Below are 23,913 nucleotides of genomic sequence, written 5' to 3'. Positions count from 1 at the left end.
TGGGTCTTTGCTTACTAAACTGAGTACTACTGCTTGTCCTTTGGATTTTTATCCATCATCACTCTTTCGAGTGATTTCTCCCATGGCTGTGCAGTGGATAACCACTTTAGTGAATCATATGCTGCAAGCAGGAGGTTTTTTTTCCTTAATAATGGGTAAAATAGTTTTGACACCTCTTCTGAAATTGTCTATTATTGACCCAAGCCTACCCTCTAGCTATAGGCCCATGGTCAATATTCACCCTTTTTACAAAACTGTTGGAATCCACCGTATTCAAACAATTGACAGATTTTTATAGATAAGTTTTCCATTATTAGTCCGTTTCAACATGGGTATCGTACTTTACATAGGACAGAGACTCTGTTGATAGCATTAACGATGAAGGCAGGAAATCTGGTTAGTCGCAGGACACACGTAATTCTCCTGCAGTTCGACTTGTCAGTATCTTTTGACATGGTAGACTATGACATACATATTGACTCTCTGGCTGACTTAGGAATTAGCAGGACTGTTTTAGACTGGTTTAAGAAATGTTTGCAGTTAGGTCATATGCAGTGAGGATAAAGAAAACTTTATCACAGTTTGGTCCCCAGATTACAGAGTCCCTCAGGGCTCACCCTTGTCCCCTATCATTTTTATTTAATTTATTAAGGAAAACTTGATATACCATTATAAACTAACGGGTAGACGTAGCCAGTGTACAATAACAAATTTCAGAAATATAAGAAAGGAACTACAACTATTGACAGGAAAGTGCACAAACATCCATTCATACAAAATAAAGTGAAACCTAAGAGAAGGTTAACACAAGTGTTAGGGGGAGGGCAGACACACACCTTACTTGAAAAGGGAAGGGGGAGTGATAAAATAACAAGGACAAAGGGGAGAGAAGTCGAGCCTACAGCAAAGAACATTTCAAGAATATTACAGGCCTTATGAAATAGCAGAGTCTTTATATATGTGTTCATTGAAATCAGTATCATTAAATAAGGATGAATTTCTTTATTCTTATGCTAATGATATTTTTGTTCTTATAAAGTTCATTCTAATATATCGATAACTCTTGACAGGCTTCGCAACTGCATTTTTTTAATTAAAAAAATAGGCCAGTTGTAACAGACTAAAACTGAATCCTTTTAAGACTAAGCTGCTCTGACTTAGAACCCAGAATCCTTCTTTTCCTAGTTGTTTGACCTCAAATAAAATAACTTTTTTCAAAGTTTTGGGAGTTATTTTAGACTCAATGCTGATGTTTCAGCTACAGATAAATGGGTTAATGAAAAAAAATGCTTCTTTAAAATAAGAAAACTAATATCTATCTGTTTAAACCTACTCATCCTATAATTTGCACCTCCGTCTGGATGCCTGGGTTCATAACACACTTCCCATTGGTCCGCCCTGGCGATGACGTCAGAGGGCGGATCAATGAGAGGGATGGGAACCCAGCACCAGCCAGGGGTGAGTAGAGAATCGCCCCCTCCCTCTGAGTTGCAGCCCCCCCTCTCCTCCGAGTTCCAGCCCCCTCCCCTCCGAGTTCCAGCCCCCTCCCCTCCGAGTTCCATGCCCCCTACCTACCTCCCTCCCTTCTCCTCCCCTCCCCTTCGAGTTGCAGGACCCCCTCTCCCCTTCGAGTTGCAAGACGCCCCCTTCCCCTCGAGTTCGACGGCCCCGCGCCTCCCTCCCTTTCTCTCTCTCCCTCTCCCCTCCGAGTGCAAGCACGACCTGTCCTCCGGCAGCCCCTTGCCTTCCTGCGTGCTGGCAGTAATTTAACAATTCTTACCTCGGGGTCCGGCATCTGCAGTGAAGGCAAGCGGCACTTCAGACTGCTTTCTCATGTGTCTCAGCTCTGCCTCTGGTCCCGCCCTCATTCCCTGTTTCCGGAAGGGCGGGACCAGAGGCAGAGCTGAGACACATGGGAAGGCAGTCTGAAGCGCCGCTCGCCTTCACTGCTGACGCCGGACCCCGAGGTAAGAATTTTTAAATTACAGCCAGCAGGCAGGAAGGCGAGGGGCTGCCGGAGGACAGGTCGTGCTTGCACTTGGAGGGGACAGAGAGAGAGGGAGGCGCGGGGGTCTGGAACTCGGAGAGGGAGGAAGGTAGGGGGCATGGAACTCGTAGGGGAGGGGGGCTGGAACTCGGAGGAGAGAGAGAGGGAGGGAGGCAGAGAGGGAGGGAGGCATGGAACCTTGCTAACGCCCTTTTCATTTCTTTCGGAAATGGGCCTCTTTTACTAGTTTTGCTATATTAGTTCAATTTATGATCCTATCATAGCTTGATTATTGCAACTCTCTCTATGGGGGAAATGCAGCAGGAGCTATAAGGAAACTGCAACTGATACAAAACACTGCTCCCCGTATGGTTTTCAAACTGTCAAAGTTTGACCATGTTACTCCACTCCTCATGAAGCTCCATTGGCTCCCCTTACAGGTGAGGATTGATTTTAAAATTTCTTGTTTTGTTTTCAACATTTTAATGGATTAGCTCCTGATGAGCTATTGTCTTTGGTATGTTTTCCATCAAGCTTGATGGCCCATCAGCAGCGTTAAAATTATATGTGCATTTTTCCTTCTTCTAAAGCATTTCGTTTTAAAAAGATTCTAGAACAATCATTTTCAATCATTATCCTATAGAGTAATTTATGTTTGGAATTCTCTTCAGTTCCATATTCAGAACTGTAACTCCTACCTTCTATTTCGTAGAAACTTAATTCTTTTTAGAAAATTATTATTTTTAAATGTTATTTTTACTACTTTTGGCTCTGCTTACTTTGTAAACCACTTCAGGCTCTGATTCCAGGGAAGAGGTGGTATATAAATGTAAAGATTAGATTAGATTGAAATATGTTGTAATTCTGGAGATGTTACAAAGACATAACTAAAGCAAAACCAAATCCAGTAGTGCAAGTCCAGGAAATTCACACTGCTTTGCTCCCCTCCTCTAAGGAAGGCCTTGCAGAAAGTATACTTAAATTCCTCTTCTTCAATCTTTTGGCCACTCAAGGGGTAATGCTTCCAAAAGGGTTGGTCACTCAACTGTGAAATGCCTCAAGGCTCCACACCCATCCCTGTGCATACACCTTAATTATATTGAATCATCATTCACTGGGTGCACACCATGTGCAAGTGTTTATATTGTTTTAAGTCCTGGGCTTATTAAAAGTGGATTTGGAAGTCTTCCTAACTGTTGTGTCACCAACTGAAAAGACCAAGTGGGACATGAGAACAGACCTTCATTTATGGAACTGTTTGCCCAGAAGCACTCATATAGCTAGTAAGTGTTTAGATTTCACCAAGGTCTGACTTTAGTTGACTTTTACTTACATGTTCCTGTGCTGTTCTGGTTTGATGTCATTTAGATGCCAACTTTCAAAGAAATTTCTACAGGTAAAGAGTGGATATACCATCCTTGAAAATTGCACTCCCTACCCCACAGGAAAAAAAGGAAAAAAAAAAAAAAAAAGACAACCTGGAAGTGGGATCAATGTAGTCTGGTTGAACTACACACTGCACTATTTAGCTTGTATATTTTGTGCCTGCTAAGTATGTGAAATTAATAAAAAATAAAATACCATCTCTAAGGCACCTTTGGGCATGAGATTTCCAAAGAGAAACGCCACAGGGCATTTCCCTTACAAATCAGGTTAGAGGCCCAGAAGAAAGCCTGTGAGTGCAGCTGCTGAAAATTACATGCATCATGTTTGTTCAACGTGGTTGTTTCTCTGGTTGGATTTTGTTTTATTTTTATGTTTACAATTTAACTGCTTTTGATATTATGTTATTTTTATATTTTTAAATGTTTTGTGTAGTTTTTACTCTGATTGTTATTTCTTGATTGCTGTTTCTCACTTTGAGCTGCTGTGTGGGAAAGAAGGCTTTAAACTGGGAAAATAAATCAAAGCACCAATAATATCTGAAAGCCTCTATGTGGCTTTCACTCATCAATGTCTCTTCAGAGCTGGTAAATGCAATATAGCTCTCGAACATTAGTCACAGATGTATTAAGTCAGTTCAGTAAAAAGGTATTGCCTACAGTTTACTTGTTGATTCTTATTTCTGACTGAAACACAGATTAACAAACACTGTGTAAAATGAGATCTTACAGTCTTCTTAACTCTCTTTAACTTGTAATCCCAACTGAACAGCTATTGATGCTCAGTGAAAAAAGCCAAAATTTTAAGAAAATACCTGCCTTCTTTCTAGTCTGAGATATCTTTCACTGGAACAACCTTAAAATTAGATATGTGCAGTCTATAAACTAAAGTACCACAACATCTATTGATTGTTCTTATGTTGGGCCAATAAATGGTTCCACAATCTACAAAGAATCCAGTTTTAGGTAGGACCACACTGTATAACGGCATCAGATCCAGCTATGTTCAAGGCATCAACTGTGTAGTAACTGAATGTGAAAAAGTGACTTTCATATGTATGCTGAGCAACTGTGAGCCAGAGTTTGTAGAGCATTTCAAGTTCACAATGACACTTTGTACCAAAAAGAGATGCAGATTGCTGCACCGCAAAGGCTTCCTTGGACCTACCCAAGTATAAATTACAGCAATGGAGTGGAGTAACCTAATGGTTAGTGCAGTGGGCTAGGATTCCCCAGGCACAGAAGGGTAATTAAATTCTTTTTTTTTTCAAGTAGAGAAAGAGAAAGAGAGACTAATGGGCTCACCTTCTACCGCCTGCTGGAGTCTGAGAAAATACTGAGGCTAGGGTCACATAGCCAGGGCTCTTATTGGCTCTCCAGAGTCAGAAGTTTCTCAGTCTCCACCTGCTGGAAGGCGTGCACAACCCATCAGTCCAACCCTGGGCCACACCGGAGGGACGCTAAGGAATGGTTAGTGCAGTGGGCTGAGAACCTAGGGAACTGGGGGATTCCCACTGTAGCTCCTTCTGACTCTGGGCAAATCACTTAGGGGTCCTTTTGGAAAGCGGCTGTAAGCCCAAGGTGAACTTACCGCTTGCTAAAAGGGAACTACTGCTGGGCCACCACAGCAGCCCAGCGGTAGTTCCCACCCCCATCATATCCAGCGCTACAAAAATATTTTTATTTTTGTACCGCCAGTGTGTACCCTGACAGGAAGTGCCTCCCTCCCCCCAAAATGGTCACGCGCCAAATGCTTCACTTGCCGCAAGGCCATTTCCTGAAAAAAAAAAAAAAACAAAGACCTGCCTTTTACCCACTGAGGTAAAAGAGAGCCTCGGCACACATCAAAAACATGCACCAACGCCAGGGCAGGCCCCATTTTGCTGCAGCTTCGTAAAAGGAGCCCTTAACCCTCTATTGCCCCAGGTACAAAAAAAACAAACAAACCAAAAACTTAGCAACTATGAGCCCTCCAGGGGCAGAGAAAGTACCTGGATGAAACTACTTTGGTTGTACCACAGAAAGTATATCAAAACCATTACCCTTTACATTTACTCTAACTGAAATTCAAACTGTCCTCTTGAACATATAGGCTGTTTTGTGCTTCTAGACAACTCACCAGTTCCTGTATATCATCATCCAGATTCACAGTGCTCAGCTGACCAATGCGGAAAAAATTTGCATGGGGAAACTGAAAAAAAGAACGTTTTATTTACCAAAGACAATGTATGCATTTAGTCCAAGTATTGTAAAACGTATGCCTTAACAACATTCATCAATCAGAAATCAATTTACACATTTGTTACCATGTTAGTACATTTGGCTGAAGCATTGATGGAGGCAATGGGATATGTGGCACTTAATTTCATACTACACTTTTGAAGACATCCAAACAATTTTTTTTAATAACAGCAGCTCTAGCCATAGAAACTGTGGGCAGGATCCAGTCAATGGGAATACTGTGGGGGCGGAGCACTGCTCCAATTATAGGAATAGAGGAAGTAACCTGGAGGAAGTTCTAGCAAGTTGTCTGGGGGTGAAGAGGGGAGGGGAGAACTGAAGAAAAATAAAATCCCCCCCTTAAAATGCCCCAATGCAGTTCTGTGGGAAAAGCAGTTCCAATAATTGCAATACACACACACACACGTAAACTGCATAGCAATTAAGGAACAGCATTTTTCAAATAGCCCTCCTCTCTCATATCCTCTCCCAATCACCGATATATAGAGAACCAACCTAAACACACATTCAAACATGCAGAGACACATACATGTGGCCACAGATGGAAATATGTACAGATATATCAGTCCACAAACAACCCTTTTATTTTTCTCTATAACAAATAAGTGGCCAGTTGTACAATACTTGACTCACAAAAAAGGCCTCTAAATAGAATTATAAAATGCCCATGCAACAAATATACCCAACACCTTCTTAAAATACTTCAGCAACAACATTTTAGTTGACAGTGTATGTCCAAAGAAAATTTTAAAAGTCTCAGAATTTTGGATCTCATTCAGTTTTCAAGCAATTCTAACTTATAATGTAAGGACAAACTGCCCTTGATACCAGAAACTGATGCATTCTGAATGAGAGCAACCTGACAGTTGACAAATAAATGAAGCCATTGGACTGACAGATGTCCCTGATGCCAAAAGTGGCCCATCCCAAAGCTGAAGATTTACCACCACAATGCTGGAGATAAGGCCAATGAGTGAGATTTCACTCACGTGCTCCTGTCATGTCTTAAACCAGCTCTAGCACATATATACTCCAAAAACTGATATTCCAATCAAATAGAAAATGCATTGTTTTCTACCTTTGTTGTCTATAAATTTTATTTTTCACATTGTGTTGGTCCCAATCTCTAGTTTCTGCTTTCCTCTGTCTTTTCTTACCTGTCTTGCTAGGGTCTCCTTGTCAACATGGAAATATTTTTCTATGTCCACCATTCATCTTCTCTCTGCATCCCTAGTCACCATCACCTCTGTATCCCTGCCCCTATCTTCTTGTCATGTGGAGCAGCGCCCCCCCCCCCATTTCCCTATTCTTGCCCTGTCCAATGTAACTGTTCCGTCCCTATGCTCCCCTACCATGTGACATCATTCCATCTCTCTTCCTTTCCTCTTATACCTCCCCCCCCCCCCAGGGCAACCTCTCTCCCCTCCCTCTACCCACCGCTCCATTTTTGTCACTTTTCTCTGAACCACTTCAAGTCTTTTTATGTCCTTAGCAAAATACGGCCTACAAAACTGTCCAAAACACTCCAAGTGGGGCCTCACCAAAGACTTGTACAGGGGTATCAACACCTCCTTTCTTCTGGTGGTTATACCTATCTCTATGCAGCCTACTATCCTTCTGGCTGTGGCCACTGCCTTGTTGCACTGTCACCTTCAGATCCTCAGACACCATTATTCCAAGGTTCCTCTCCTGAGCTGTATATTTATGTTTATTTCTTTACTTGATATACTGTCTTTGCATAGGCGAGTTCAAAGTGGTTTACATAAAACAATGAAAGGGGGAAAGGAAATCCATAAACAAGAGTAAAAGAGGACATGCACATTAAAGAGAAAATACTCAAACACAGCAAACAGGATTTTAAAAAAATGTTTTAAAAACTTTCTCCCATAGTCACTGCCATTCAAGTTAGCTCAGGGGGGCACCAAAGGCCATTCTGAAAAAAATGAGCTTTGAGGGATGTTTTGAATCTGGAGAGAGAAAGATCAAAACAAAGTGAAGGGGGAAGGTCATTCCACAGTTTTGGGGCCAGGAAAAAGAAGTCAGTGGACATAGTGGATTCATAGTGTACAAACCGAGGGGAGGGAAGAAAAAGGCGATGGCCATCTAGAGAGTGAAGAAAACAGGCTGGGGTGTAGGGGATGATGACAGAAGAAAGATAAGAAGGGCTACCAGAGTGAAAGATCCTGGTTCTTACTCACAATGATCTTAAACCAGGACCTTAAAAAAAAAAAAAGAGAGAGATAGAGAGAGAAAGCCAATTTAATTGAAGAGGAGTGACATGATCTTATCTTTTGGCATGCAGAAGTAAACAGGCAGCAAAGCTCTGGATAGTCTGAAGACAGCATTGCTGAATCTGGGTGATACCAGCATACACGGAATTGCACTACACTAGGCAGGATATAATAAAGCCACGGATTAGGGTATGCATGGAGGGGAATTCCAAGAATTTGTGAATTGATCAGACAATGTAGCCAAAAGAAACTTATCTTAACCACATGGAAGACCTGATTTTCAAATGAAAGATGAGAGTCAAAGATCACTCCAAAGTAGCGGAAGAAAGGAACCGGTACTTATTAATCTCTCTCCTATCTGGTATATCTCTTTTGGATTTCTGCACCCGAAATGCATCACTCTGCACTTCTTGGAGTTAAATTTTAGCTGCCAAACCTTTGACCATTCTTCTAGTTTTTGAAGATCTCTTCTCATGGTTTCTACCCCATCCGGGATATCCAGTCTATTGGCTACCTTCACGTCATCTGCAAAAAGGCAAAATTTTCCTTCTAACCCTTCAGCAATGTCTCTCACAAATATATTAAACAGAATTGGCCCCAGTAACAAACCCAAAGGCACTCCACTATTCACCTTCCTTTCCTCCAAATGGATTCCATTCCATTTACTGCCACCCTCTACCACTTGTAGGTCAAACAGTTTCCAATCCAGTTCACCACTTTGGGTCCTCAGTTCAGCCCTCTCAGCTTATTCATGAGTCTTCTATGAGGAACCATATCAAAGGCTTTGCTGAAATCCAAATTACTACATCTAACGCATGTCCAGTTCTTTGGTCACCCAGTCAAAGAAATCAATCAGATTCTTTGGCAGGATTTTCCTTTGGAAAAGCCATGTTGCCTCAGATCTTGCAATCCCAGGGCCGGCGGAATGTGGTAAGCAGGTTATGCATGGCAGGGGGGCACCAACATTCAAGGGGTGCCAGAAACTGCTATGCTTACCCTGCGCTAACACTGCAACCCTTCCGAGAAGACCTACCTTGATCCTTGAAGGCCACCCTGGTGGTGGTAATGGCTTTTGCGGCTGCAGGGGCAGGAAAGAATCCCACTCTTTCCTGCCTTCTGCCGCTCCTCCATCTCCCTTTGCTCTTCTGTGCCACAGACTCCATGCCATATTTTAAAAATGGCTGTTGTGGCTTCCAGTGGAAGTCTCGCGATGTCTACATATGGGAAGCTTTCAAATAAAATAAAAAGCTGTCGAGTAAAAAACAAAACAAAAGTAACTTTTGTTCTTCACCTTTTAAGGCACTGGGCTGAAAAAGGGGGCGGGGTGGGATAAGAGAGAACGGAGATGCTGGACGGGGAGGTCCATATCCATTTGTGAAGAGGGACCATATCCATTTGTCTCCAATCCCACGGAACATCTCCCTTCTCTAAAGATCTATTAAATAAATCCTTAAGCGGTCCCACCAAGATTTCTCAGAGCTACCTCAGTATCCTGGGATGTATCCCATCCGGCCCCATAGCTTTGTCCACTTTCATATTTTTAAGTTGTTTATAAATGCTTACTTCGGTGAATGGTACAATATCCACTCCATTCCCAGACATTCTCTTGGCAGCAGACCACGGTCCTTCTCCAGGATTTTCTTCCGTGAACACTGAAGAGAAATATTTGTTTAGCAAGTTCGTTGTATTCTCATCATTCTCCACATAGCTATTCTCAGCATCTTTCAATCTTAACAATTCTAGTCCTAGCTTTTCTCCTTTCCCCTATCAAAGAAAGGTCTCATCACCTCTTTACATCGTTAGCCATTTTTTCTTCTGCCTGTGCTTTAGGTAGCCATATTTCTCTCTTCACTTCTTTGAGTTTATTCCTGTAATCTTTTCCATGATCCTCTTGTGGCGTTTTTCTGTATTTCATGAACTCGGCTTCTTTTGCTCTTATTTTTTCACCCACTTATTTAGAGAACCATATAGGCTTCCTGTTGCTCTTGTTTAACTTTCCTTGAATAAAAAAATCTTTTGCCATATTTATAGCAGATTTCAGTTTGGACCACTGCGCTTCCACTTCTCCAATGCCTGCCCCTGTTGTCAGCTCCTTCTTCAGGTATTCCTCCATTTTACCAAAATCAGCAAGTCTGAAATCCTGTACTTTTGAGTTTTGAGCATCTGCACTCCGTTTTCACTCATATATCATCACCACGTGTAATGATCACTATTGCCTAGGTGGGTACCCACTCGGACATTGGAAACACTTCCTCCATTTGTGAGCACTAGATCCACCATCGACCCTTCCGTCATGGGTTCAGACACCATTTGTATGAGCAAAGCAGTTTGACAGGCATTCACAATCTCTCTGCTTCTGCTGACAGGACATTCCAATCTACATCAGGCAAGTTGAAATCTCCCAACAGCAGCACCTCCCCTTTCATTCCAAGCTTACGGATTTCCTCGATCAGTTCCTTGTCCAGCTTCTCCATTTGTGCTGTCGGTCTGTAGATAACACCCGTGTGGATACAGGTACCATCTTCTCATTCCAGAATATAGCTTTCCCCAGGTTCCCTGCGTTTCAGTCACTCTGACGTTTTTCACATACAGTGCCACTCCTCCACCTCTTTGGCCCGCCCTCTCCTTCCTAAAAAGATTACAGACCAGATGGTTGCATCCCATTCGTGAGAATCATTGAACTGTGTCTCTGTAATAGCAACAATATCCAAGTCTTCCTCAAACATCAAGGCTTGCAAATCTTGAACCTTTTTACTAAGACTATGAGAATTTGTGCTCATTGCTTTCCATGTGTTAAGTGAGTTTAGATGGTTTTCTATATTAATATTACATTCCCACTGCTGTCATGTTTTTGCTGGGGGTGACATTCTGAGCTTACTTGCTTCCTATTGTCACCCCCACCCTCTAGTTTATATGTCTAGAAACATACGGTCTGAATTTATCCCCAAGGGTCCTTTTCCCTGTCACAGAAAGGTGTATCCACGTACTGCCCCATCCTCCTATTTATCTAAAAAAAATTTTTTACACTAAGCTTCACATCATTTATTGAACTCTTCTGTTTTATTTAGTCTTTCCTCTCCCTTCCCATATGCAGGCGGCATACCTTCAGAAAAAACTACAGTCCGAACTAAAGACTTGAGTCCCTCCTCAAGCTTCTGGGACACTCTCTGTGCTCCAAACTTGCTATTGTTGGCCAGGTCATTTGTCCCCAGATTATAATATCAGTATTAGAATCCTTATTCTCTTCTTGGATCACTTTCAGTATTTGGTTGGTACTTTCCGTAACAGAGGATCCTAGAAGGCATTTCACTAGGTTGGGACCCTTGAACTCAGGGCCGGTCTTAGGCCGAGGCGAACGAGTCGGCCGCATAGGGCCCCGCGCTTAGGGGGGCCCCGGGCGGCGCGCCTCAGTCAGCCTTGACCTAGTTCCGCCTGCCCAGGGATCGCCGCCGCTCGTCCCAACTGCCCGCCCTCTTCTCTCCCCCACGATCGATCCCTTTCCTTTTTTTTTTCTTTTAAATTTACCTCCAGTCCAGCAGCGTCAGTGAAAGCGCTCCCAGTAAAAGCGCTTCTCTTCGCTGTGTCCCGCCTTCTTCTGACGTCATGACATCAGAAGAAGGCGGGTCACTGAGCGAAGAGAAGCGCTTTTACTGGGAGCACTTTCACTGACGCTGCCGGACTGGAGGTAAATTTAAAAGAAAAAAAAGGAAAGGGATCGATCATGGGGGAGAGAAGAGGGCGGGCAGGGGAAAGAGGGACATGGATGGGATGGCAGGGCTCAGGGAAAGAGGGACATTGCTGGAAACATGGGTGAATGGAGGGGGGCAGGGGAGAGAGGAACAGATGGGAGGGCAGGGCCCAGGGAGAGGAGAAATTTATGGAAATGGAGGGGAAGGGAGAGGGGAGAATTACTGGATGTGGATGGAGGAGGGAAGGGCAGAGAGGGCCAAGGATGGACTTGGATGGGATGGCAGGGCCCAGGGAGAGGAGAAATTGCTGGAAATGGAGGGGAGGGGAGAGAGGAGAAATGCTGGATGTGGATGGAGGGGAAATTGTTGAATTTAAGGGCTGGATCGGAACACTTTGAAGGCAGATGCTGAAACTGGAGATAGGATAGGGACAGGGGGCTACAGAAGGTAGACAGAACACATAAGGACACAGGAGGATGGTGGACATGATGAGAGAAAAAATATCAAATGGAAAGAAGACACTGCATAAAACAGAAGACACTGGGACCAAAGCGAATAGAAAAACTAAATGATCAGACAACAAAGGTAGAAAAAAAGTATTTTATTCAGAATTTATTAATTGGAATTTGTCAGCTTTTAGAAATGTGCATCTGTGATATTTTGCATGCAAGTTTCAATTTTTCTAGTATTGCTGCATGCTGAGTCTGACTTCTTGAGGTAACTTTCCATTCAGTATTTTGCCTTCATATTTGTTGTGTCATGTGTTTTTCATGTGTGATCAAGGTACAGTATCCTGCTAGCATGTAGTATTTGCAGCCCTTTTTTTTTCACAAGGTAGTGTATTGGTGTTTTAGAGCCTGGTGTAATTACAGTTCTGCCTTTCCATGCATAAGGTTGTAGCTCGTCCTTGGAATTAGTGCTGTTATGGTTTGGTAAGGTTCTGACTGTGTTTTTGCACAAGTTTGTGTATAGTGTTTTGCAGTGGAGAGATTGTGTGTCCGCACCTCTGACCCCCCGGGGTTATGAGAATTGGAACTACTAATTGTGGACTTGAACTGAATAATTTCTTGGGAGGGGGGGGTTCATGATAGCATTGTGCTTATTATTTCAATCAGTTTTTCTGTACAAGTTTAGCTTCATTTGTCTTTATTTGAAATTTCATAAATAAAAAAATTTCTAAAAATTGAATAATCTTATCAATGGGTGGGGCGGGGGCGGGGCTAGGATGGGGCCCCACTAAATTGGTCTGCATAGGGCCCCGCACTTGCTAAGACCGGCCCTGCTTGAACTACAGAGCCCTATATACTCATCCCTGCCCTCACTGCTACAAGAATGACTGTAATCTAACCCAGGCCCAGATGCATCAACCAAACGTAAAAAAAAAGCAAAAACGTAAAAGCCATTACCGAATTTAAAAAAACGAACAATGCTCAAAAAAAAAAAAAAAAAGTCGCACATGTTCGGTGCGGTATTGTAAAGAACAATGCATCAAACTGGTGTAATCCCCTTCGGTAATCGGCTCCTAAAGCATGCGCAGAGCAGCCCAGCGTTATGCTGGCTGCTCTTCGCATGCCACAAACATCAAAAAACCAAAACACAAACACGTGGATCAGGAGGGGGCAAAGGCACTCGTCAGGAGCATCCTGTATGGACGGGCCTTGCCCCCCCCCCCCCACGCCCGTGGTCGTCGCCACTGCTGCTCCCCGCTTCCTCCGCCAGCATTAAATAAAAAAAAACAAAAGTCAAAGCTTTAAGAGCCCCGGCTCCCCTCCCTTCCTGTCTCTCAACTCTTTCTTTCTGCACACAGCTCCGCCTCCCGCCATCCTCCGCCCCGTGCCCCGCCTCCGAGATCGTCGCCGTCGCTCCCCCCCTCCCGCATTACCGGGCCCATGCAGCGCCTCTCACCTCTATATGAAGGCGCTGCACGGGCAAGAAGACCATCAGATCACTGCAGTCTTCAAGACGTCTCTCTCCTTCGTCTTCCCTGACCTGGGCCCGCCCCTGTCTGACGTAGATTTCTTACGTCAAACGGGGGCGGGGCCAGGTCAGAGAAGGAGAGAGACGTCCTGAAGACTGCAGCGATCTGATGGTCTTCATGCCCGTGCAGCGCCTTCAAACAGAGGTGAGAGGTGTTGCACAGGCCCGGTAATGCGGGGGGGGGGGGGGGGGGGGGGGGGGGCGGCGGGGAATGGCGGGAGGCAGAGCTGTGTGCAGAAAGAAAGTGTTGAGAGACAAGAAGGGAGGGGGGCTGGGGCTCTTAAAGCTTTGATTTTTGTTTTCTTTATTTAATGCTGGCGGAGGAAGCGGGGAGCAGCAGCGGCAAGCACAGGCGGGGGGGGGGGGGGGGGGCAAGGCCGTCCATAAAGGACGCTCCTGACGAGCGCCTTTGCCCCCTCCAGAACCTTTTTTTTTTCTTTTTCACTTTTATAGTGATGCAGGGGGAGCATGGAGCAGCAGCGACCTCGGGCATCAATAAAAGACGCCCCTGACGCGCGTTTTCACCCCCTCGCTTTTTTTGTTTTGTTTTTTACATTAAAGTTTTTAGTCGGATAGCTTTCCGGCACTTTTCCTGCGTTAGGGTGGTTGGAAAACTTTGATGCATCTCGTTTCTATTGGGTTTCTACACAATTTGCTCATCTGCATTCCGTTTTTGTTTTCTGCTACCGTGGTCAGAAAATGGCCTTTAATGCATGCCACGGTTCGAAAATTCTTCGTTCAGGGGTCGTTAAAGGGTCGTTAAATTTTAGTGCATCTGGGCCCCAATCTGCAAAAAGAGCAATCTATATTTATCATTGAAAAGAGCTGTCAGCTTTTCCATAAACCCAATCTGCTCCTCCACTGGGTCACTGAATTTGCCTGCTTCTGTTTCAAATTTGTTGTACACAGCCTGAGTGCAACTGTTACATAAAAAAAATCAATAAAGTCATAACAAATCAAGGGGCCCTTTTACAAAGCTGCAGTAACTACTAACACGTGCATGTGAATAAGCAGAAGGCCAGCAGGAAGGGAACCAAATGAGTATGCAGGAAGTTTGGCACAGTCAAGCAAAAAAAAAGCTTATGAGGCCAGGAAGCTGAGAATGCCAGGATCTGCAAAGTGTACAAAAAGGTAATATAAAAATGATTCCAGATAATGAGCAAAAGGGGTAATAGAAAAAGACTGAAACAAAATGTTTTGCACTAAATACAAATTCTTACATGTGACCTCTAACACAGCAGCTCCCTAATGGGGTTGCAAAATCATCATTTGAGATCATGACCATAGATGCGAAAAATAAATAAATAAATAAGTACATAAGTAATGCCACACTGGGAAAAGATCAAGGGTCCATCGAGCCCAGCATCCTGTCCACGACAGCGGCCAATCCAGGCCAAGGGCACCTGGCAAGCTTCCCAAATGTACAAACATCCTATACATGTTATTCCCGGAATTGTGGATTTTTCCCAAGTCCATTTAGTAGCAGTTTATGGACTTGTCCTTTAGGAAACCGTCTTACCCCTTTTTAAACTCTGCCAAGCTAACCGCCTTCACCACGTTCTCCGGCAACGAATTCCAGAGTTTAATTACGCGTTGGGTGAAGAAACATTTTCTCCGATTTGTTTTAAATTTACTACACTGTAGTTTCATCGCATGCCCCCTAGTCCTAGTATTTTTGGAAAGCGTGAACAGGCGCTTCACATCCACCTGTTCCACTCCACTCATTTTATATACCTCTATCATGTCTCCCCTCAGCCGTCTCTTCTCCAAGCTGAAAAGCCCTAGCCTCCTTAGGCTTTCTTCATAGGGAAGCCGTCCCATCCCTGCTATCATTTTAGTCACCCTTCGCTGCACCTTTTCCAATTCTTCTATATCTTTCTTGAGATGCAGCGACCAGAACTGAACACAATACTAAAGGTGCGGTCGCACCATGGAGCGATATAACGGCATTATAACATCCTCACACCTGTTTTCCATACCTTTCCTAATAATACCAAACATTCTATTCGCTTTCCAAGCCGCAGCAGCCCACTGAGCAGAAGGTTTCAGTATATTATTGACGACGACACCCAGATCCCTTTTTGGTCCGTAACTCCTAACATGGAACCTTGCATGACGTAGCTATAATTCTGGTTCTTTTTTCCCACATGCATCACCATGCACTTGCTCACATTAAACGTCATCTGCCATCTAGCTGCCCAGTCTTGTAAGGTCCTTCTGTAAGTCTTCACAATCCTGTTGCGAGTTAACGACTTTGAATAACTTTGTGTCATCAGCAAATTTAATTACCTCGCTAGATACTCCCATCTCTAAATCATTTATAAATATATTAAAAAGCAGCGGTCCTAGCACAGACCCCTGAGGAACCCCAGTAACTACCTTCTCCATTGTGAATACTGCCCATTTAGCCCCACTCTCTGTTTCCTTTCCTTCAACCAGTTTTTAATCCACAATAGAACTTTTCCTCCTATCCCATGACACTTCAATTTCCTCTGTAGCCTTTCATGAGGTACCTTGTCAAACGCCTTTTGAAAATCCAGATACACAATATCAACCGGCTCCCCTTTGTCCACATGTTTGTTTACTCCTTCAAAGAATTGAAGTAAATTGGTCAGGCAAGATTTCCCCACACAAAAATCGTGCTTACTCTGTCTCAGTAATCCATGTCCTTGGATGTGCTCTGTAATTTTGTTTTTAATAATAGCCTCTACCATTTTCCTCAGCACCGAGGTCAGACTCACAGGTCTATAATTTCCTGGATCTCCCCTGGAACCTTTTTTAAACAAACCAGACAGCACTATCAGTTTACAGGGGCCAACAGGTCACTGTAACTCAGTCTATGCAGGGTTAATGGGAGGTGGGACCTCCAGCAGTACTGTCTGTCAATTGTCACTAGAAGTTGGCCTGGAGCAAAGCACAGGAGAAGTAGGGCTGGTTATATGAATAATAATTTCAAACAACAACAAGGTTGAGAGAAATCTCAGTGCTGTTTACATAAGACTTTGCTACCACTATTTTATAGATTAGAATTTTTTTCCATTGAAGGAGGATTAAGAAATAAAAAAAACTTGAGCAAACAACATACACCATTTCAAAACTGTGCAAGAAAACTGATTTGGTGATCTTCTGCCCAGTCCCTGACTATGGACCTGTATTTAGTATGATGTTATGCAACTGAAAGCTAAAGACTTGGATGAACGATGCCAGGCTCATCCCCAGTTAACTGATAAGAAGTGCCAGGCAATGAACATCCATTAGTCTTTACAAAGTCTCTCTAGCTGGGTCTGGCAAGAGTCTGACCAGGCTCCAACAGTATTGACACTCACAGAAAGGCAGTATATAAAGTTTAATAAACAAACATATTGCCAAGGGCAATTTACAAACAAACAGCTTCCAGAGGTCAGGAACCAAGAGGGAGAGAGTAAGTTAGATGTTTTACTGCCTTCACCTTATTCTCACTCTTAGGCCCACTCCACAAGTGCCATCCTGTAAGAATGAAGGAACTGAATCAAGTTGCTTAGGTGTTTCTGTCATCACCACTTCTGATCAGCCAGGAGACCTCAAAAAGCAATTCAATACTGCTCCAGGCTAAGAGTGGTGTTAGGAGAGCTAGGCCTAACTTTCACTCCTTTGCTATACCTGCTAACTTCTAGTCCTCTATGAGAAAGGAACTGCCTACACAAGCTGGGCATACTCTGCATACAGAAAAGGGAAGAGAAACTAAAGCATGTTAACTGAAAATGAACAGGAAGTGAGAGCCCTGCACTTCTCAATCCCAAAGACCTTCTTGGAAGATCTGTAACTAGTAATGAAAAGATGTACTTTCTCAGCTTCTGCAATTCATTTTTTTTTTCGGGGGAGGGGGGGCCATAATGTACAGAAGGTATTTTGCCATTTCCTAGCTATGGAATAAATGCTTCATAAATCAAACAGGGCACAAAAGATCTTTTAGTGTTGAGAGAAAGGAAAAAAGGATAAATCACTTGATCAGCACAGAGTCTGCTTTATGCAAGATAAGTAGTCGCAATTTGTATACACATGTATTTTTTGAAGTTTTCTTTGATATAAAATTCTTTTCTCAATATAAATTTCTAATGTTTTCAATAAATTTTCAATAAAGTATGAATAGTAGTTTTCTAGGAGGTATCTGGTCCAAGGTGGAAAGTGATTGGTTTTATGCGGTAGGCTCAAGGGTCTGGAATAGCTGAGCGCTATAGGAGTCCTAATAGCCTGGCCACTGATACAAATCTGATGCCCCTAGTTCCTTTTTTCCTTTCTCTCAACACTAAAAGATCTTTTGTTCCCTGTGATTTATGATTGTTCATGAGGAAAATTAGTTGGCTTTCCTGGTCAAGGATACTCTCCCTCTTTATTTGGAATAAATGCTGAGCACAGTGGTTCCCAAACCTGGTCCTGGAGGCACCCCAGCTGGTCAGGTTTTCAGGATATCCACAATGAATATTCATGAGAGAGGTCTGCATGCAGTGAAGGCAGTGCATAGAGACCTCTCTCATGAATATTCTTTTTTTTTTTAATTAAAGTTTTATTAAAGATCAATGAATGCACAAGCATCATAGCTCAGCATATCAACAACCCCTGAAATACATCTCTCGCTTCCCCCTCTCTCATGAATATTCATTGTGGATATCCTGAAAACCTGACCAGCTGGGGTGCCTCCAAGAACAGGTTTGGGAACCAGTGGCTTAGTGAATACAACTCTTGGTTATCTGTAAATGTGGGGACTAGGCATTTGTCAGAAGAGAGTGGTAGAATGCACATAATGAGAGATTATGTCTTCACAATAGGACATGAATCTCAGATCAATCAATAAAAAAAAAAAAAATGCTCTATTCCAGGTAAGCCAAGAAAAAAATTACTCTCAAATGTTTGTACTTCCCCTTTAAGAAAGGAAACTATATCCGATTATTACAACATAAATGCAGAGAGCACAACCTGAGATCCAATGACTCACCCTTCTTCCCCACAAGAAATGTCCTAATGTCCAGATCAAGCAAAAGCTGGACTGTCTGGTATTGCTCTGGTGATAAAGAGTTACTTCTCACTGATAAAATGCATTCTGGTTCTATGTAGTGAAAATGAAATGCAAAGCTCAGGATGTGTTTATAACAGTATTAGGTAAGTGTTCCCCACTACTGGACAGTCTTCAGTCTCTTAGTGAGGTCCGAGACGGTTGTTAAAGATTGGAGGTGTCCTATCAGAATGTGCGTTTCCATCAAACATTAAGCTTGTTCCCTAACCTTCACTTTGGCTTGCTTCATAAGAGCGTGCACAAACTCAAGGGTGCAGCTCTTAGGCCTCTAGCAGGGAGAATGAAACAGTGGCTCAAAAGGATTTATTGTTTATTTATTACAGCATTCAATATACTGCCTTACAGGTTATTAACTACATCAAAGCAGTATAAAGTCCAGATTCAAACCAGAAAAACACAGTTAGTTGGGGGGGGGGGGGGGGGGGGGGGGGGAATCCCACAAAATGAGACTAGACACACCAGACCTGCCAAGTCTCTCTCATTTACAGGAAGACACCCTGGACCTAAGAGAGAGAGTCGCATGATGCTGCAAAGGTACCAATATAAGGAAAATGCAGGGTGAATTTCTCTCCAAAAAGTACTTTTGCAAAGGTGTGGTTAAAGAAGAAACCCATAGTGAGCAGAATTTCCAACAACTGTAAATATTTGCCAAACACAGTACAAACAGCACATCTAGATGTAGTATGAAGATTTTCATCTGCATCAAGTAACCCAGGGAATGGTTTTCTTTGGAATAACCCCAACTCAAATGATTGTGTGGGGGGACTTTTTTCTGAAACAGGAAACACAGTAACTGGTCTTTTCTTGGGATACTGAACTCCTACTTACTATTCGAGCCCTGTCAGGCCTGTCACTGAGTTGTTCTCATAAGAATGGATTTTCTCTGTCAGAAGCAGGATGAATCAGACACACAAATCATCCAGTGGCATCGACATGGACTAACCCTCTCAGTTCTTACACAACTGCTACCTCAAGCATCTCTTCTGTATGTCATTTATAAAATCTTTTACACTTCTTCTCTGTACAAAAGTAAATCAAAGCAGTGTATCTTTATGCCAAAGCTAAAAGGCACACAGTTCTGCTTTTGCATTTGTTTTCAGCTGTCCAGAGGAAGTTTTCCTTTTTCTCCGAGCTCCTTTTGTAATCCTACATCCTCAATAACAACAACAAAATAAGAGGCAAATAACACTGCACTACAATGATCATGCACCCAATAGAAGGAGAAGTGGAAAAACTAGAAGGATATAGAAACAAATGTACAACTCTAGACATATACAATAAAAACAGGAAGGAAGATGAGTCCCCAGACCAAAATGCAGTCAATTCAAAACTACATCTGATACCTGATATTTTGGCATCCAGCCTGCCTCAGGTGTTTTTAATATTTCACAAAAATCTGGACATATGTTCAAAGACAGACTGGCACTTGGGAGCATAACCAAAGAGATGGGGGGGAGGACTAAAACAAACATAAAAGATAAATGAAACAAAACAAAAAAAACCCTCTCTCTGACCTCATGTGCAACTTTCTTTAGTCACCTTATTTTCTAACTCCTCTTACTCTCTTACCTATCTATATGTTCAATCTTTGCTTACACCAGGGCTTTTTTTGAGGGGGTACTGAGTACCAGCACCTTTTCCATTGTCTGCTAAAATTGACCCATGGAATCCAAGTTTTAATGAAAGAGCTCAGGCTCTACACACCAATTCTGTCTTGTCATAGATTCTATGACTAGTTGCAGTTGGCCTGGCTATTATGGGGTGGGCCCCTCAGTGATTACCCCACTCCTGAAGGGTGGCCTAGCATTTGAGTACCGACACCTTTTTTGCTAGAAAAACAACACTGGCTTACACCCTACACTGACAATTAAAATGTTCTATTACATATTGTGCTGACACTAAGTAGTATACTACGCCATACTTTGTATTATTTGAATATTTTTACTGCTGTAATTGTCCATTGCTCATGATTGATTTATTCTTACTGTATACCGCCTTGAGTGAATTCCTTCAAATAGGCGGTAAATAAATCCTAATAAAGAAAGAAAAGTGGATGACAGCATGGGCTGTCATGGTAGAGACCAACACTTCTGATGAACTTTTTTCCTTAAATTGTACTTTTTGGTTAAAAAAATAATAATTACTGAGATATGATGAGCTGAGCTCCAAAAACAAGGAGAAGCTACTAGAAAGGTAATGGGCCAACATTCAAGGTTTACTTCTGGTCTGCAAATGTATGAATGTCCCTATCCATGGATTTTCGGTCCTTATATAGATAGTAATGGACTAAAAATGTGTGTGAATAGCCCAGACCATCCACACAGAAAAAGGGTGAAGGGAGGGCAGCCTGTGAAATCATCCAGACAGCTGCAATAGTCACTCACTATCTGGATAAGTAAATGGCTACTTAATGGTGGCATTGCAAAACAAAAACATATCGGTGTTGTAGAGCACAATTTTCTCTTTCAGATGATACTGTTCACAAGCTGATTCAGGCAGACTCTTTTTTAATAATGGGCTTTGAACTTTGGTACACTTTACCATTTGCGCTGACAGTGCCAACTTTGAAGAGATCCTGCAGGGCGGTTATAGATGCTGGTTAGTTGCAAATCTGGCAGTATTATGTCCAGCACAAACATAATGCTTGTTCAAAATTTCAAGTCCGTATCTTTGTTTGCATGGAAGTTGTTGCGGTCTGAATATTGGTCCAAATATGTTCCGATGAGTCGCGACCAATTTTGATGCACACTTTGAATCAACTTGTTTGACTGGATTTTGCATCCATAATGTTAAAATGTATTTCAGGCACTGCCCAAGGGTAAAGCCCTTCTGGATAGAACTTGGACATCAAGTATCACAAATGTGGAACATACACTGGCAGCCAACACCAGGACAATTATTTGATGTCTTTAAAATTGGTGGCAAGTCACCAGAGAGACTCAAAGAGTTTTTGAAAAGAGTAATTCTGATGGGCAAACGTACCATATTACAACTATGGTTACAACCAGACCCACCCGAAGCACCACAATGGCGTGGTGCTATGATGCAATGTTGTATGTTGGAAAAAAAAAAAGTGGGAGACTTAGCCTCAAGGAAGGGAGACCAGTTCTGTAAAACCTGGCTCCCGTTTTGGGATACCTTGACACCCGTTGTGAGAAGTAGGATATTGAATTGTTAACAGAACTTGTAGCGGAATAGTTGAGGGTGGGAGAGGGGGGGGGGAGGGGGGAGGGAATATACAAAAAGTTGATGACATTATTGTATGTACTGTTTGCATTATTTGATGTGCTATGTTCATGTTATCAATAAAATGATATGGAAAAAAAAAAATGTATTTCATCGGAATTAGCATCAAAAACTGTACAGGATTTGAATTTTTTAGCCATTCTTATAAATGAGTTTGGATTTTATTAGACCCCAAAAATGGCATTTTAGTAAATGTTGCGCGCTCATGGACTGAAAACCTTTCAGAAAAGGGGGTCTAGAGCCAGAGTAGGATTAACGCGCCTATGGGGAGGGTGGCAACAGGGAGGGCTGGGGTTACCTAATATGCAATATTATAACATAGCATGTCTCTTGCGACATGTCAGGGACTGGGTACTTTCCACTGATTATCATACACCCATTGACATGGAGGGAGATCTCTTTAAACCTTATACATTGATATCTTTATTGCATACAAACAGACCAACATTACCAAGGGCTATTCGGCAGTCAATGCTTTTGGGCCCACTGCAGGCCGCATGGAAGTTCTTGGGGAAGTGTTTGGGGGGAGACGCACACACAACAGAGCTTTTAACCATTGTGGGGAACCCAGGATTTCTACCCGGGTTAGCGAATCAGGCTTTTGTGAGGTGGGCACAGGCAGGTATTAGGGATATTGGACGAGTGGTTAACGCAGAGGGTCAGATTAAAAATTTAGGGCAAATACTCCAACAGGGGGAATTAGCATGGGGCGATATGTTTGCTCACTGTCAGTTGAAACATTATATCAGGACCTTAGATACTGAAGCACTGAAAAGTGGCTTGGGTAAGAAGATTCAGGAGCTGTTTATAGAGCTCTCAGACGAAGCCCCATCTATTTCCGCCATTCAGGGGAAGATACAGTGGTGGAAATAAGTATTTGATCCCTTGCTGATTTTGTAAGTTTGCCCACTGACAAAGACATGAGCAGCCCATAATTGAAGGGTAGGTTATTGGTAACAGTGAGAGATAGCACATCACAAATTAAATCCGGAAAATCACATTGTGGAAAGTATATGAATTTATTTGCATTCTGCAGAGGGAAATAAGTATTTGATCCCCCACCAACCAGTAAGAGATCTGGCCCCTACAGACCAGGTAGATGCTCCAAATCAACTCGTTACCTGCATGACAGACAGCTGTCGGCAATGGTCACCTGTATGAAAGACACCTGTCCACAGACTCAGTGAATCAGTCAGACTCTAACCTCTACAAAATGGCCAAGAGCAAGGAGCTGTCTAAGGATGTCAGGGACAAGATCATACACCTGCACAAGGCTGGAATGGGCTACAAAACCATCAGTAAGACGCTGGGCGAGAAGGAGACAACTGTTGGTGCCATAGTAAGAAAATGGAAGAAGTACAAAATGACTGTCAATCGACAAAGATCTGGGGCTCCACGCAAAATCTCACCTCGTGGGGTATCCTTGATCATGAGGAAGGTTAGAAATCAGCCTACAACTACAAGGGGGGAACTTGTCAATGATCTCAAGGCAGCTGGGACCACTGTCACCACGAAAACCATTGGTAACACATTACGACATAACGGATTGCAATCCTGCAGTGCCCGCAAGGTCCCCCTGCTCCGGAAGGCACATGTGACGGCCCGTCTGAAGTTTGCCAGTGAACACCTGGATGATGCCGAGAGTGATTGGGAGAAGGTGCTGTGGTCAGATGAGACAAAAATTGAGCTCTTTGGCATGAACTCAACTCGCCGTGTTTGGAGGAAGAGAAATGCTGCCTATGACCCAAAGAACACCGTCCCCACTGTCAAGCATGGAGGTGGAAATGTTATGTTTTAGGGGTGTTTCTCTGCTAAGGGCACAGGACTACTTCACCGCATCAATGGGAGAATGGATGGGGCCATGTACCGTACAATTCTGAGTGACAACCTCCTTCCCTCCGCCAGGGCCTTAAAAATGGGTCGTGGCTGGGTCTTCCAGCACGACAATGACCCAAAACATACAGCCAAGGCAACAAAGGAGTGGCTCAGGAAGAAGCACATTAGGGTCATGGAGTGGCCTAGCCAGTCACCAGACCTTAATCCCATTGAAAACTTATGGAGGGAGCTGAAGCTGCGAGTTGCCAAGCGACAGCCCAGAACTCTTAATGAT

General features: G+C 43.1%; 1 protein-coding gene across 1 annotated transcript in view; it reads right to left on the bottom strand.

Annotated features, from left to right (window-relative positions):
- The window catches only part of CLCN7 (chloride voltage-gated channel 7), a 131,839-nt gene that overhangs the window by 93,287 nt on the left and 14,639 nt on the right, over positions 1–23,913 (bottom strand). Inside the window, exon 2 of the mRNA XM_030212156.1 lies at positions 5,489–5,560. Within this exon, the coding sequence (XP_030068016.1) occupies positions 5,489–5,560 (72 nt within the window). The remainder of the gene's footprint in view (positions 1–5,488; positions 5,561–23,913) is intronic.

Source organism: Microcaecilia unicolor, chromosome 8, assembly GCF_901765095.1.
Source record: "Microcaecilia unicolor chromosome 8, aMicUni1.1, whole genome shotgun sequence".
In the NCBI taxonomy this organism is placed as follows: Eukaryota; Metazoa; Chordata; class Amphibia; order Gymnophiona; family Siphonopidae; genus Microcaecilia; species Microcaecilia unicolor.
The sequence above is the reverse complement of the archived record's forward strand: the minus strand, read 5'-3'. Positions and strand labels throughout refer to the sequence as shown.